Source organism: Muntiacus reevesi, chromosome 17 (genome assembly GCF_963930625.1).
Source record: "Muntiacus reevesi chromosome 17, mMunRee1.1, whole genome shotgun sequence".
Classification (NCBI taxonomy): domain Eukaryota; kingdom Metazoa; phylum Chordata; class Mammalia; order Artiodactyla; family Cervidae; genus Muntiacus; species Muntiacus reevesi.
This window is the reverse complement of record NC_089265.1, coordinates 42,678,976-42,692,426: the sequence shown is the minus strand read 5'-3', so window position 1 is coordinate 42,692,426 and position 13,451 is coordinate 42,678,976. Positions and strand designations below refer to the sequence as shown.

At 52.6% G+C, this 13,451-nt stretch overlaps 1 protein-coding gene across 2 annotated transcripts in view; it reads left to right on the top strand.

The window, feature by feature from the left end:
* Positions 1-13,233, top strand: part of APBA1 (amyloid beta precursor protein binding family A member 1) — a 232,670-nt gene extending 219,437 nt beyond the window's left edge. For both annotated transcript variants that reach the window (XM_065908282.1, XM_065908281.1), the window contains 3 exons: positions 6,583-6,702; positions 8,699-8,839; positions 9,502-13,233. In XM_065908282.1, coding sequence (XP_065764354.1) covers positions 6,583-6,702; positions 8,699-8,839; positions 9,502-9,573 — 333 coding nt within the window. In that variant the 3' untranslated portion in view covers positions 9,574-13,233. The remainder of the gene's footprint in view (positions 1-6,582; positions 6,703-8,698; positions 8,840-9,501) is intronic.
* Positions 13,234-13,451: the final 218 nt, after the last annotated feature.

Here is a 13,451-nt window from a genome sequence, read left to right as displayed (position 1 = left end):
CTCCTGCCCTCAATCTGTCCCAGCATCAGGGTCTTTTCCAGTGAGTCAGCTCTTTGCATCAGGTGGTCAAAGTATTGGAGCTTCAGCATCAATCCTTTAAATGAATATTCAGGGTTGACTTCCTTTAGGATGGACTGGTTTGATCTCCTTGCTGTCCAAGGGACTCTCCTAAGGTCAGGGATGCTACCAAATGTCCTGCAATACACAGGATGATCCACCCAACTAAGGAACACCCAGCCCAATGTCCGTAGGTTGAGAACGCCTGCCTTAGGAGGTAGTTCAGTGTGGGAGAGAAAGGGAGGTTGGTGACGGAAGGTGGGGGTTGTTTGGGGAAAGGTGTGGGGAGGAGGAGCCAGAAGAGAGGATAACTTGAGTGCAGATGGGGCTGGGGCCTGGGTGGGAATAAGCCGGGCTTCCTAAGGACTGTGGGGCTATATACCCGAGCCCATTACACACCAGCCGGGCGGCACCCAGCCCTTGGCACTAGCCACCTTCCTTCCTCTTCATAAAAAGTAGCCCACGAGGGAGGGCAATGGCAAACATCCAGTTCACAGATAAGTCATCAGCTCCTCAGAGGTGCAGACATGTCCAGGACCCCCCTCCACCCCTCCCTGCCTCTGCACAAAGGAGGCAGATAGGTGAGGCTGTGAGACCCGTGAGGCCAGCGCTGCCTTCCCCTGGGCCCCCCGGGGACTGGCCTGCCGTCCAGCGCATCACACAGCAAAGGGGAGACAGACTAGCGCAGGATTCAGTCAGCACGTTGTCTGAGCACTTTCCTAAGGGGAAAAGGTTTATTTGCACACGTAGCTGACCTTTGATGTCTATAGATGGAGTCTCTCTGGAACTGGAAAATTAAAAGGCCATGTGATGATGAAAGAGATGTAACTGATGGAAAGGAAGAGAGACAGCACCTTTGTGGCCACCCTTGGCAGAGAAGCACTTAGCAGGCAGGCCCCAGCTAGGATGGCGCTGTGGGATGCACGACCTTGTCAAATGGGAAAATGTGATTGGCCCTGCCACATCCCCCTCTCCCCACTCCCACCCTGAGCATTTTCCCACTGATTTCAGCTAGAATTACCAGTATGGAATGAAGATGTTTAATGGCTTATTTTCTTGTTTTTATCTAAAAACATCTCTCTTGCTTGCACCTGAGCGGATGCTCACACTGCCCCACCCCACCCTCTAGGCCACTGCAGGGGACCATCCTGGGCCTCTTCAAGGCTTTGCGTTAGTATTACTTGTTTCAATGCTGTGTCTGTGTTCCTTGCGATGAATTTAATGAGCAGCTCTCATCCTGGTAAACCAGTGCTTTGCAAACTCTGATTTGAATCACTCAGGGATCTTATTAAACTGCACGTTCTGAAATGGCGGGCCTGGGATAGGATTCTACATTTTCAGGAAACTCCTGCGTGATGACTTGGCCAGCCTTGGACTTTGAGAAACAAGAGTCTAAAGCCGAGTGTTCTGCATCTCGTCACTGTAATGTGTGTTGGCCTTTTCTCTCCCTGGTTACAGCAGACAGAGTACATTTCTAGAATAGATTAAGGTATTGAATTGTTTTAAATACTTTCTTCCCTTGCTCTTATTTTTCCTGTCATAATTCCTAAAGCATAATTAGTGGTAGGCAAAGCGTGTTAGCGGACCACCTGTTCACACCCTCACCTCCACGGTCCTGCCCTTCAGATCTGTTTTCTTTTTGAAAGTAGAGCACCGCTTTCTTACCTTCAACAGGGTCATCACAGGTCTGCTTTCCTGTTGCTATGGAGACCATTCTGACTTCGCTCTTTTTCCGTCCCCTCTTCCCTACTCTTACCCTCCCACCATATTTCTTAATTTGCTGCACCATTCCACTGTTGTCATGGGGATGAAATGACCATTTATTTAAATTGGCACCTCCAATAAAAGGGCAGCTGAGAAACCCACGTTAGTGGAACCCACCTTGGAGCATAGATGAGGAACAGCAGAGCACGTGTGTGCGTGGTCTGCCTGTTTTAATTGCTGTCTCTCTGAGGTTCATCTTGCAGCAAGTATCCCAAGTCTAGATCAAGGGACACGTCAGCATCTTAAATTCCGTTCACAGAAAAGGAAAGAGCCTGCTGGACCTACGGGAACTTTTTAGGTAACATGGAGAACCCAGAGTCCTTCTGTTGCTTTTCTGGAGCTCTCCACGGTTTTCCTTTAGCTCACAGGCACACCTGAACCACCCAGTGACGCGTAGGGTTAGACTTAAAGCAGGGAGCTTTGTCTGGAGGGTTGTTTTTGACAGTACGCCCCTCGTCTTCAGCATTCTGTGCTCTGGTCTCTGGGAGGTGTGACGAGGAGACAGAGGGAGGGGACTCTGGCCGCCCTGTTTATAGCATTCTTTGCGCTTGTTTTCCGCGCCCTCCTGGGCTCGGGGTGGGCGGTGGGGGGTTGTGATGAGGAGGCAGAGGGAAGGGACTCTGGCTGCCCTGCCTCTGTGCCCACAGCCCTCCCCGAGCTCCGCGAGGCCCAGCTCCACCAAGTCCCAGCACCTCGTGTCTTGGCACGTTGCAGGGGATCCGTACGCATTTACTGATTGGATGAGAGAGAGGCAGCACTCAAGGGGGAGAGAATACATGTACAAATGGTGTCTGAGCAACGCCCCCAGAAGAGAAGCTGATTTGTAACGTTAGAAATAGCTGGTTCTAAGCACGATGGTTGAGATGTGGTGTTGTCAGCAGATGCATTTAGGAAAGAAGAAAAATGCATGACAAGGGTCGAAACTGTCACACCTAGAGATGGAAGAGCCCTTAGTGGGTGTCAGCCTTTGTTTTGAAGACATGGAGACTGAGAAAGAAGGAGGTGGAACAGAGAGCCTAAGCCCCTGGGCTGTGGTGGTGGAAACGCAGCTGGAGCCCAGGTCTGCTGCCACAGCAGAGGCCCCTTCATCAGGTCCCTGTGGTCACACTGGGGGGCAGAATTCCAGCGCTTGTCCCCCTGGGCACAGGTGACAGGATGGGCTGTCATGCAGGAGGCCTGGATCTGCAGACTGCCCTTACTCTGGCAGAATCACCTTGGCTCATTCTGTTGCTCCTGATTGAACACCTTTCTAGAAGCAGAGCAGCCTTCTAGAGCTGTTCTAGAAACCACGAGAGATGCTGGTAACAGCTCCTGCCATGCACACACACCACCGCAAGCCAGTCCCAGCCATAGGGAGCTCCAGTCCCACAGAAAACAGCAACTCAGGACCCCGCGGATGCAGCTGGAGTTGGGGAGTTAAACTGAACCCCTCACAATGCACATGCTGAGAGGACAACCTGGAACCCCCAAAGGATGTGGGCAGCCAGGGAGCAGGAGCCCTGAGGAAGTCTCACCCCAGGTAGGAAAGTAAAATCACGGCCCCATGCAAGGCCGGGGGCGCAAGTTCGTTCTTCCGTCACTCTCCCTGGCTTCTCTGTTGAGCAGGCCTTGTTCATGAATAGCACACAGCACCCAGTTGTCTCTGTGTTGGATCATTGAGTAGACTATGATCTGAGTTTAAATACAAACACACCTGGGACGTTGTCTTGCTGAGGGTGAACTTGGGTGAGTTGTGGAGCCTCAGTTTCCCCTTCTATGAAATGGGCATATTCAGAGCTATTGGTTCTTCAAGGAGATTAAAGGAGACAGCTCCTGTGACTCTCCAGGTGAGTGCCTGCAAGAGTCAGTGTGCAGTGACAGGTGGCTTGGCTGGTTTCATCATCAGGATGGGTTTTGATGGTCAGTGACCTTGGGGTGCTCACACGCATGGGGGTGGCTGCTGACTGGGCACCAGGCCAACCAGCTGTCACCGTCCCCCTGGTGTGGCTAGTCCATGCTGTCACGGAGCATGGGCTACCAGTGTGAGTAGAAAACTGATATCTTAGATCACTCCTGAGTGCAGGTGAGTGTGTTGTTCTACTGTGGCCATTTATAGGCGTCGTTCTCAAAATTGAGTGTATCCCCAGAAAATGTGTGGCATAAGAAAGCCAGTCAACTAGAGGCCAAAAAACCCCCTATCCATCTGTTAGTCTAAAGCGTATCTCCATTACTTAGAAGCAGAAAGAGTGTGGGTCACTCCTGCCACTCAGAGAGGGGCAGGTCACACTCTTGCCACAAATCCTGTTGGCACTGAAGTCATCTCACACCAGTTGCACCTCTCAGCTTGGCAGGATGCTTGTGAGGAAGGTAGAGACCTGAGCAGAGGCTCCATCACTCCAGTGCTGACCCCACTGAGCTTCGGACAAGGCAGGTGTAATGTCCATGTCTGTGTCCTCATCCATAAAAACCTAAAGCAGGAGTCCTGACCTCCCGCAGAGAGAGTGTCTGCAGACTGCTTGGAGAGTGACAGTGGGCAACAGCGACTGTGCAATTTACAGGTTTCTATTTATAGGTCACCCTTCAGGCTGAAACGAATTTGTCATTGTCCTCTGGGCCCTCTCTTTCTACTTTGCCTGTAAGGGGAACACGCTGGACCCATCTGTGAAATGATGGAGGTGGTGGTGGGATGTGGGGGAGGGGGGGCGTCTGCAGGGGACGCTCCAGACTTGGTGGGACAGAGCCCACCTTCCCCGGTCCTTCCTCTGTTGGCTGCTCCCTCCTGGAGGACGGGATGTCCACTCCCCCTGATCTGGGGTGCCCTCGGCCTGCAGCGCCCTGAGGCAGGATTTTGGTTCCTAGCCAGATATCGAGGGCAGGCTCTGGCAGGGAGAACACTGAATCCCAGGCACTAGACCAGCTGGGACCAGTGGCAAGATCCTAACCCATCAGCTGTGCAGAAACAAATTTCCACATATAGTCAGAAAGTAGTGAAACAAGTAAAGTGTTTATTAGGAGGAACAAGAATACGGTGTGTGTGTGGATAGACTTACACACGGACTCAGCCTTTCTGGTAGTTCGAATCACCTTTATGGGGCATTTCTTCTGAGTTTCCTTTGGTCAGTCATCTTGCTTTGCCTGGTCCTGAGTGTATTAGGTGTCTCAGGATGCTCCCATGTGTGCATGTGTATCTCTTAGCCAAGATGGATTCTAGCGAAGAGGCCTGTGGGTAGGTTGCCATCACTTACTACAGGGTGACACCCTCTCTCTCTTGACCTCCAAGGAGATTTTCTGCACAGGTGTAGTCGGGGAGGTCTCCCTAACTTCAGGAATGAGGAATATGTAGTCTTTTGTCTTTTATCTGGACAGGGCCCAGCCTCCTACATCATCCTGCTTTTATGGAGTTTATGTCCACAGGGGAGAAACTGTTCAACCTGGGGTCCATCCATCTCCTGCCTCAACCCTGCAGTACCATCTTTTAGGAAGAGCTTCTCCCCTTTGGAGGAGAGGAGCTGTGGCAGGCCTGCACCCTTTCCTGGTCCAGTGAGGCAGGCGTCTGACAGGAGTACTGACTTCTCATCTCACTCTCAGAGCAGGGTCTCTGGCCACAAGCCCAGTGGTCTGTGTACCCCAGCCTTTCTTCGTGCATGCTGAGATTGAAGCGGGCTGGAAAGCACCTGCTGTAGCCAGAGGGCAGGCAGGAGGTCCCTGAGGCAGAGCACACAGCCTTGCAGACACGGGAGAGGGAAGCTCATTTCAGGACTGAATGACTTTTGTCTGGCCCCTGCCTCTCAGGTGAGTCTCACGATCTGGTGGTGGGACGAGCAGGGGCAGAATCTTCCCATTGCCTAAATGAGGGAAAGAGGGGCTTTGTGGTGATTTTCTAGGGGTGCTCCTGCTTAGACCCGGGCCCTGGTCCCTGCTGAGCAAATGTTCAGTGGGTGGGAAGACAGGCCTGAGCTCAGCTGAAGTCAGAACCAGGCTCAGGCTCAGAAGCCAGATGAAGTCCCTCTTTATCTTTAAAAAAGCAACTTTGCTTCTACACTCCATTCCAATTTAGAGGGAGGGATAAGTTACCAGGGAGCATGAAATCAGAAGATGATTTCCAAGGCCTTTTTCCTTCTGCTTCCTGCTCTACCAGCGCTGGTCCTACCACCCTCTTCAGTCTCCCAAGGAGGTCTTCCCTGCCTGCCGACCTGCCCCTGTACCCTGCTTCTCCCCACGCGCACCTGGAAATGTTCATTAACTGTAAGATCCCTGACAGGCGGAGAGAATGGGGAAGTAGGACCCCTCAGGGGTGAGAGACGAATTGGGCCATTGCTATGAGTTAGATGTCCTTTGTTAGAAAAGGAGGAATTGCTACGACTGTGACTTTCAGAGTAAAGTCCCTTTTGAAAGCCTGTCTCTCACCTGTCTAGAAGAGAGATTGCACATCCTTCATCCTTCAAGCCAGAAACCACACGTGGCAGTTTTTCTCTCAACTGTACAGATGATTGCTTTTTTCAGATGCCTTCAACGCAGCCCATTTCCCTGCTCACAGAAACTAGTCTCTTCGCAGGCTGAGTGGGACAAAAGGGCTCCATGTAAGCCTGGCACTTTTCTCTCCTAGGTTAACAGAGTTTCGCCTGGACTGTCCAGCTCGGGCGCTGTCCCCCTGGACGAGGGGCACTGCGAGAGCTGGCCAAGTACCGAGGTTCAGTGCAGCGTCTTCTGCCTGCGGTGCCGTCTGCCCTTACCTCGTGACAGCCTCCATGGTCATCAGTTTCCCTTCTCTTTACACTTCAGGGCTTGAAGAATCAGGCCCGGGTGAAGCTGAATATCGTGAGGTGTCCGCCGGTGACCACTGTGCTGATCCGGAGACCGGACCTTCGCTACCAGCTGGGGTTCAGTGTCCAGAATGGAATTGTAAGTTCAGCCCCATACCTATTCCAGAAGTCTGACCCACGAAACCAAGGCCCAGGGGTTGGGTCTTTGGGGGATATTTTTTAAAGCTGGTCAGTTCCCAGAAAGAATCTGGCAAGAGAGGGATGGATGGGTGAAGGCAGACCCACTTCCTCCAGGGGCAGAGAATTCGGTGCCTTCCCTGGGAGGAGAAGGGCCCTCCCAGAGCGGTGGTCCCTGGAGACCAGTGTCTCTGTGACGCACAGGCTGGCCCTCCCAGCTGCCAACTTGAGATAGCTTGGGAGGTACCCACCTTCCCCACAGCCTTGGCTGAGACCCCAGCCCTGTGGGGCTTATGCGTGAATAATTTCCTCCTTGCTTTCTTGGCCTGAATTTGGCACTTTGAGGATAAAGTGTATTTTCATCACTTGGATGTCTGCCTTCAAATACTGGGTTAGCCAAAAAGTTCATTTGGGTTTTTCCACAAGATGTTATGGAATAAACCCAAACAGATTTTTGTTCAACTCAGTACTTCCCTTTTTTCTCCTTTATTGTGATAAAACATACACAGTATGTTGCCATTTAAACCATTTTTAAACATACAATTCAGTGCCTTTATAGGACATTCATGAAGTGGTTGTAACCATCAACACTGTATTTCTAAAACTTTTTCTTTACCCCAAACAGAAACCCCGTATTCAGTACTACTCCCTTTTCATCCTGGTTTGCCTTGTCCTAGACTCATGGTAATTCTGGGCTTTGGTGACAAATCTCTAACCTTCTGGATATTATAGATCTTTGCATTCATCTTTTCAGATAGAAAAACCTACACTTTTTCCTTCCTTATATTTTAATTGACTTGTAGGTAATTAAAATTTTATTCCAAGTGTGTCTTAAGAAATACCTTTGAAGTTCCCAGTTGGAGTTGAAATACCTAACCCACTTTATCTATTTTTTGTACCCACGTAGCCTCATTTCCTTCTTAAGAGAAGAGCCAAGGTTATTCCTTATAGTTCCAGTCTAACAACCTGTTTTTATCTGTTTAAACTTCCAGTGTGTGTTTTTCCAAAGTTGAATAATATTAGAAGTTGTTCAGCTGTTAACAGAGGATTGCCCTAGAAGAGATGCAGAGCCCCCAGTTTTCTCCCAAGTGTGGGAAGCCCCTAAGGGCCCGACTCCCAGAGGACCTGACAGGCTGCAGGGTCCACACGCTCACAGACACAGAAAGCGTGCTGTCCCGTCTGCATAGGCTTTTAGAGAAAGGTGCAGAGTCAGGAGTGAAGTCAGCTCTGCTAACTCAAACCATGTTCCCCTGGGACAGTTGCAGCTGCTTTGTGGGTGAGGTGGGGGTGCCTGCAGCTGCAGTGTGCAGGCCAGAGCCCTCCACCAGCCTCCAGCCTCTGCCCACCACCGTGCCTGCTGGCTGCACCGAGACAGAAAACAGCCACGTTGTCATTTCTGCCGGACGGGGGGGGGGGGCGGATGGAGCAAGGACCGCTGAGCTTCTGCCCGCCAGCTGGCGAAACTGTGGCACACGCAGTGGGGTTCTCGCAGGTTCTAGCCCCAGCGTAAGTTATGCAACTGACCCTAAAAAGCCAGCTGCTAGCATCACACAGTTCAGTGTTTGAGTCCCAGATAACACCGACCTGCGTGACATAAACGACAGTTTGAAAACACTGGCAGCTCTGTGACAGGCCCAGACAGCTCTTTTTACCAAAGCTGAGCCGGGATGAAAAGTAGTCTGAATTCACAGGGCCATGAAATCCAGTGATGTGCTGTGTTCCCTGTGCAGACTGCGTGAACATGAGGGGGCCGTCTGGGGGTCCACAGTCCACTTGCTTGTAGAAACAAAGATGTAAATGTCCAGAGCCTGACCATGGCAGCTTTTCAGAGATGAGAACACTGGGGGTGGAAAATTCTAGAAAAGACAGTCTCCTGCCCCAGTGGGTTTCCTAACAGGCAGTGCCCCCTGGGATGGGTCACTTGGCCTCTGACTAAATTTGGCCTTTGACTCTGACAGATTTGCAGCCTTATGCGAGGGGGAATAGCAGAGAGAGGAGGCGTCCGTGTGGGACACCGCATCATTGAAATCAACGGGCAGAGCGTGGTGGCCACCCCACACGAGAAGATCGTCCACATCCTCTCCAACGCCGTGGGGGAGGTAAGGGAGGGGGGCCCGGGGCGGGAGTCCCCTGGCACCCCTCATCCCAGCCAGGAAACCCTCCTGAGAGGTCTTCCACATCCTGAACGCATCTCCACAACCAAACTGTCTTGGACCAGAATTTAAACCCAGTAACTGGTTGTCTGACAGCTTATCCTTAAAAACATCATCACATCACCTCAGCCTTCTCCCCCAGCAGCGTCTACCCACCTCCTCTTCTGGTTCTCTAATCTGGGCATATTCTCTCCATGGCTACCCAGGTTTTCTCCATTTTTCCCAGCTAATCCCACCAAATGTGCCTGTAAGATTTAAGTCTCAGATTCAAGTCTAATCAGCAGCTCCCTGGTACGGCCAGGCTGAACAGGGGTCTGAACAGCTGTTCTAGGGGAGGGAGGGAGGCAGGAGCAGCCAAAACCCCACAGTGGTCCTCCTCCTGTTTTAAGGGGTTTTCTCCTTTAAAAAAAAAAAAAAAAAAGCCAAAGCCTGGTGGAGAGCCAGAGCTTTGGGGAAAGTAGAGCATCCCTGGTTTTCATCCTTCACTCGAGGCTGCCTGGGTCAGATCCGTGTTAGAAATGGGGTGAGGGGGAAGGGGGTGTGCCTTGCAAGGCGCCCACACAGCTCCGGCGCCCCAGCCCGCCGCCGCCATGTGTTTCTGCCTGCAGATCCACATGAAGACGATGCCGGCTGCCATGTACAGACTGCTGACGGCGCAGGAGCAGCCCGTCTACATCTGAGGCCGCGCCCCGGGGTGGCTTGCATGGAGGACTCTCCTCACGCGTGGTTGTGTTTCTCGTGCCGCATCTGTGTGTACCCACTGAGACCTCCCCCGCTCACGCCCAGCACTCGGCCTGACACGGAGGAAAAGAATCCACAGCGACCTCCCTCTCGCTCTCTCCAGTTTGCTTTCTTTGTTTCCAATGCCAGGGACGTTTTGTATGCACTCCCTTGAGGCTGGAGAGCAGGTCAAAGCCACCCAGAATCTGCCGAGGACCTTCCTGAAGGTCCTTCCCTTGAGGGAGGGGGATGCCTGAGGAGGGTTGTCGCCACCCCACGCCCTCCCTTTCCGGGAGGTGCAGACCTCCGAGGAGGAGCCCCTCGGGACGGTGGGGAAGCCGATTCCGCAGTGCCTACGATCCAGTGGCTGATGTGTGCTCTCCCCGTCAGTTCATGGGGATATGGTGGTAATGGGGGGCCGGCCCACCTGGGGCATCATATGCTATTTCCTTGCAGGATTTCTGAGCCAGCCTTATGCCTCTTCTATAGCCAGTTTTAGTTTCAACCTAATTTTCCAGTGTGAACCTTTTCACCCCGGGACAGAAGGGGAACGACTGTGAGGCGGATACCCTTGCAGAGAACTGGGCGATTCCCGAGGTTACCAACCGTTAGGTAAACAGGCAGGTACTTCTGCCCCCTTCCGCACCACACGTACATACACACGTCTCACTTGCATATATTCCACCCTGCCCTCCTCCCCGCCACCAGTCAGGCAGCCAGAGCCCCTGGAAAACCCACATGGCCTCTCTGTGAGGCCCCCTTCCCCCAGGTGAGGGCCGCAGGGGCTGGAGAGCCCTGTCCGGAGAGAGGCGGCCCTCTGAGGCTGAGGTCCAGCCCTGCCAGCAGCTCCTTGGCTCAACTGGTTCTGCTGGACTCCCATGCACCCCCACCCCAACACACCCCCCCCCCCCCCCCGCACACTGGGAGTCTGGACAGGATGGACTGCTCCCCTTGAAGATGAGGAACCCAGTGTGATCGTGTTAACGCTTCCTGGTCCAAGGTGGGACCAGTCTCCTCCTCTTCTCAAGACCATGAGAGGCAGGATGTGACATTTGAGAGGCCAGCGCGGTACATAGACCACAAAACTAAGGGGACATTCATGACCTCAGGCGATGCCTAAGAATCCCCAGATGAATTCCAAAAACATCTTGTTGCTTCGGGGGCCTGAAAAAGCTTTTACTTGGTGTGGAATGTTACGTGTTCTCATCAGGCGCCTCATGTCCGTGGGTTTCGTTCGTCTCAGTTCGGTGCAGATATTTTCATAATACCATGATTCTGAGCCAGTTTTCACTTACTTGGTCCAAAGAGCACTTTTGTTTTCATGTGGGTGGGGTGTGGCTTCGTTTGGTTTTCGTTGTGTTCCATTTGTGACCTCCACAGAGACAGGGTCAGAGAAACTATTTTGTGATATTATTATAGTCCCTGTTCTCAACATCTGGGCTCTTTATGTTGTGTCTGTGGAAATAGCAACCTGGTGAGCACATGTTGGGGAGTATGGATTTATACCTCGAACAGAGGGATTTCAGGGAGGGAGAAAGTGAATCAGAACAGACTGGGAACAAGAGACTTCCGCCAGAGAGGTTGTGTAATCGTGCCCCGGGATCTCTGTGCTGAGTCTTCTGCGTAGGCAGGAAAGCCAGGTGCTTCAGTGGCGTTGGTGGCTGGACTCCCAGGGTGACCGTGGGTCAGACCCTGCCAAAGAGGGGCTATGCTGCCCACACATCCCCCCTGGGAAAGGGGCTGCCCCTTCTCCAAGGGTCCAGCGCGGGCAGTATGGGACCCCTGGACGACTTTTGAGGACCGTTAGCTGAATGTTGCTAAGTTGCTGCTAAGTAGGAGACCAGCCCCAAGGCTAACCCACTGCGAACACGAGGAGCCACGAACCCCAGTACCGTTTACCAAACTGTAGTGTCTGATGGCATACAATTAAACACTCAGGAGTCCTGAGTTCACCTTACCTTTGCCAGAGAGAGTGGGTAAAACAGGAATGCAGCATTCTGGGTGGTCCTGGGAAATATCCGGAGAGCGGCTCGTACCCTCTGCTCCCAGGTGAGCTCTCGAGCCGCCTGCCCCCACGCCCCTTCAGAGGCGTCGGTGGTCGGCCACTGGACAGGCCCCCCACCAACACATCCCCACGTGATTACAACGAAGCGTCTTCACCCAAAGGAGAGGAGGCGGCAGGCTACACTTCCTATTGCTACTGCACAAAAAATCTTAGAAGGTTTGACAGGTATTTTTGACAAAGCCAGCTTGGTAAACTCTCCCAGGAGACTAACATTTTAGTGTAAGATTACCCCGCCACACACCTTTGTGTCAGTAGGAGTGGCTCCTCGCACCCGGATAGCCAGATCTCTGGCTTGGTGGAGGTTCAGTGGGCTGTGGTATATTCTTACCTGCCTGCTCCCTAGGGCTGGAGGGGAGTCAGCCTATCTTCAGGAGTTAACCCGGAGGCAGGATCTTGACAGACACTCCGTTTGGGAAGTCTCACGGGAAGTGATGGCCTGTTTCCCTCTGACATCCCAGTATATATAGTTACATATGTAAATATCTGAAAACCCCAGGTAATGGCGAAAACTATGTACAGAGCAGCCTTCCCAAACGTGGCCCTGGGCAGAAAGCCACTCTTGCCACTTGGCTTGGACATGCTGGTGACTCAGCTTTGGGGATAGATGCCCAGATCCATCTACTCCCTCCTGGTCCAGCCAGGGTGTGCCAGAACCCGCCCTGCCTCTGCCTTCTCAAATGTGACCATTTCAGGGAGCCACCCTCAGCCTTGGGTTCACGAGAGGATGAAGCCCCCAGAGACAGTGCCGAGCCTGCTCCCCTCACGGGAGCGGCTCCTCCAGGCCTGGAGCCCATCACGGGGCTCTGGACTCTGAGTCCCTGCATCCGGGTCTGCTTTCCCAACATTGCCCCGGCCTCAGCGAGTCCCAGAGTAACCTACTACCTCCCCATTGCTCCCGCTATCCCGGTCACACCCGCCACCCCGTCTGCACGCAGATGAGACCCGCCACGAGCCCTTCTTGGGTCCCTGGGCCCAGCAGTGAGGCTTACCAATGTTTACAGTTAGGGGCACCTCCTCTGAGGCGTGTTTACTCTCCCACTCCCAAGGCCACCTGCTGGTTTGAGTTTCGTGTCCATCTGCCCCTTCCCTGGTTGAGGCCGACTTGAACACACAACCCTGATCTTACGTCCCGACCCTCCGTCAAGGCCATGGTGAGAACTGTGTGGGGAGGATATTCCTTGTACATACTCAGCACAGCCCCTAGAGTTTGGACTTGTACTATTGTTCTGTAAAGAGGGTGAAATAGAGCTTATTGTAAAGCGTTGGGAGAAGTATAGTATTGTATTTGTAACAATATGGTTCTTTGTATACACAAAACTCAATGATCTCTATATATAATTATAAATAGATATAAATAAGATATATATACACGTGAGCCTGGAATGTTGATGCCGCACACCCACTGAATGTATTTCCCCTGACAGTCTGGTCACTGGGCTGGCCCGCCCTCCCCTCCTCCGTACTGTTTTGGGGGTTGTGATGTATTTAATGTGTTCCCTTCCTTTATTTAACTGAACGCTAATGTCTGTAAGAGTTGCCGCAACAATAAACAAGAACGTCACCTCTTGGCCCCGGCTGAGCGTCTTCTTGTTTTCAGGGGAGGGACAAGACTGAAAGTGGGGGAAAGATGTCATCATCCCAAAAGGCCACCTCCTGCCCATCCCGCGGGGCCTGCTCAGTGCCCAGAGCCCATTACCTAAACGGGGAAGCCAACTCAGCTAGGAAACACAGGCGGCTGTGTCAGCTGGTAGAATAAGCCCACTGTCTCGTCCA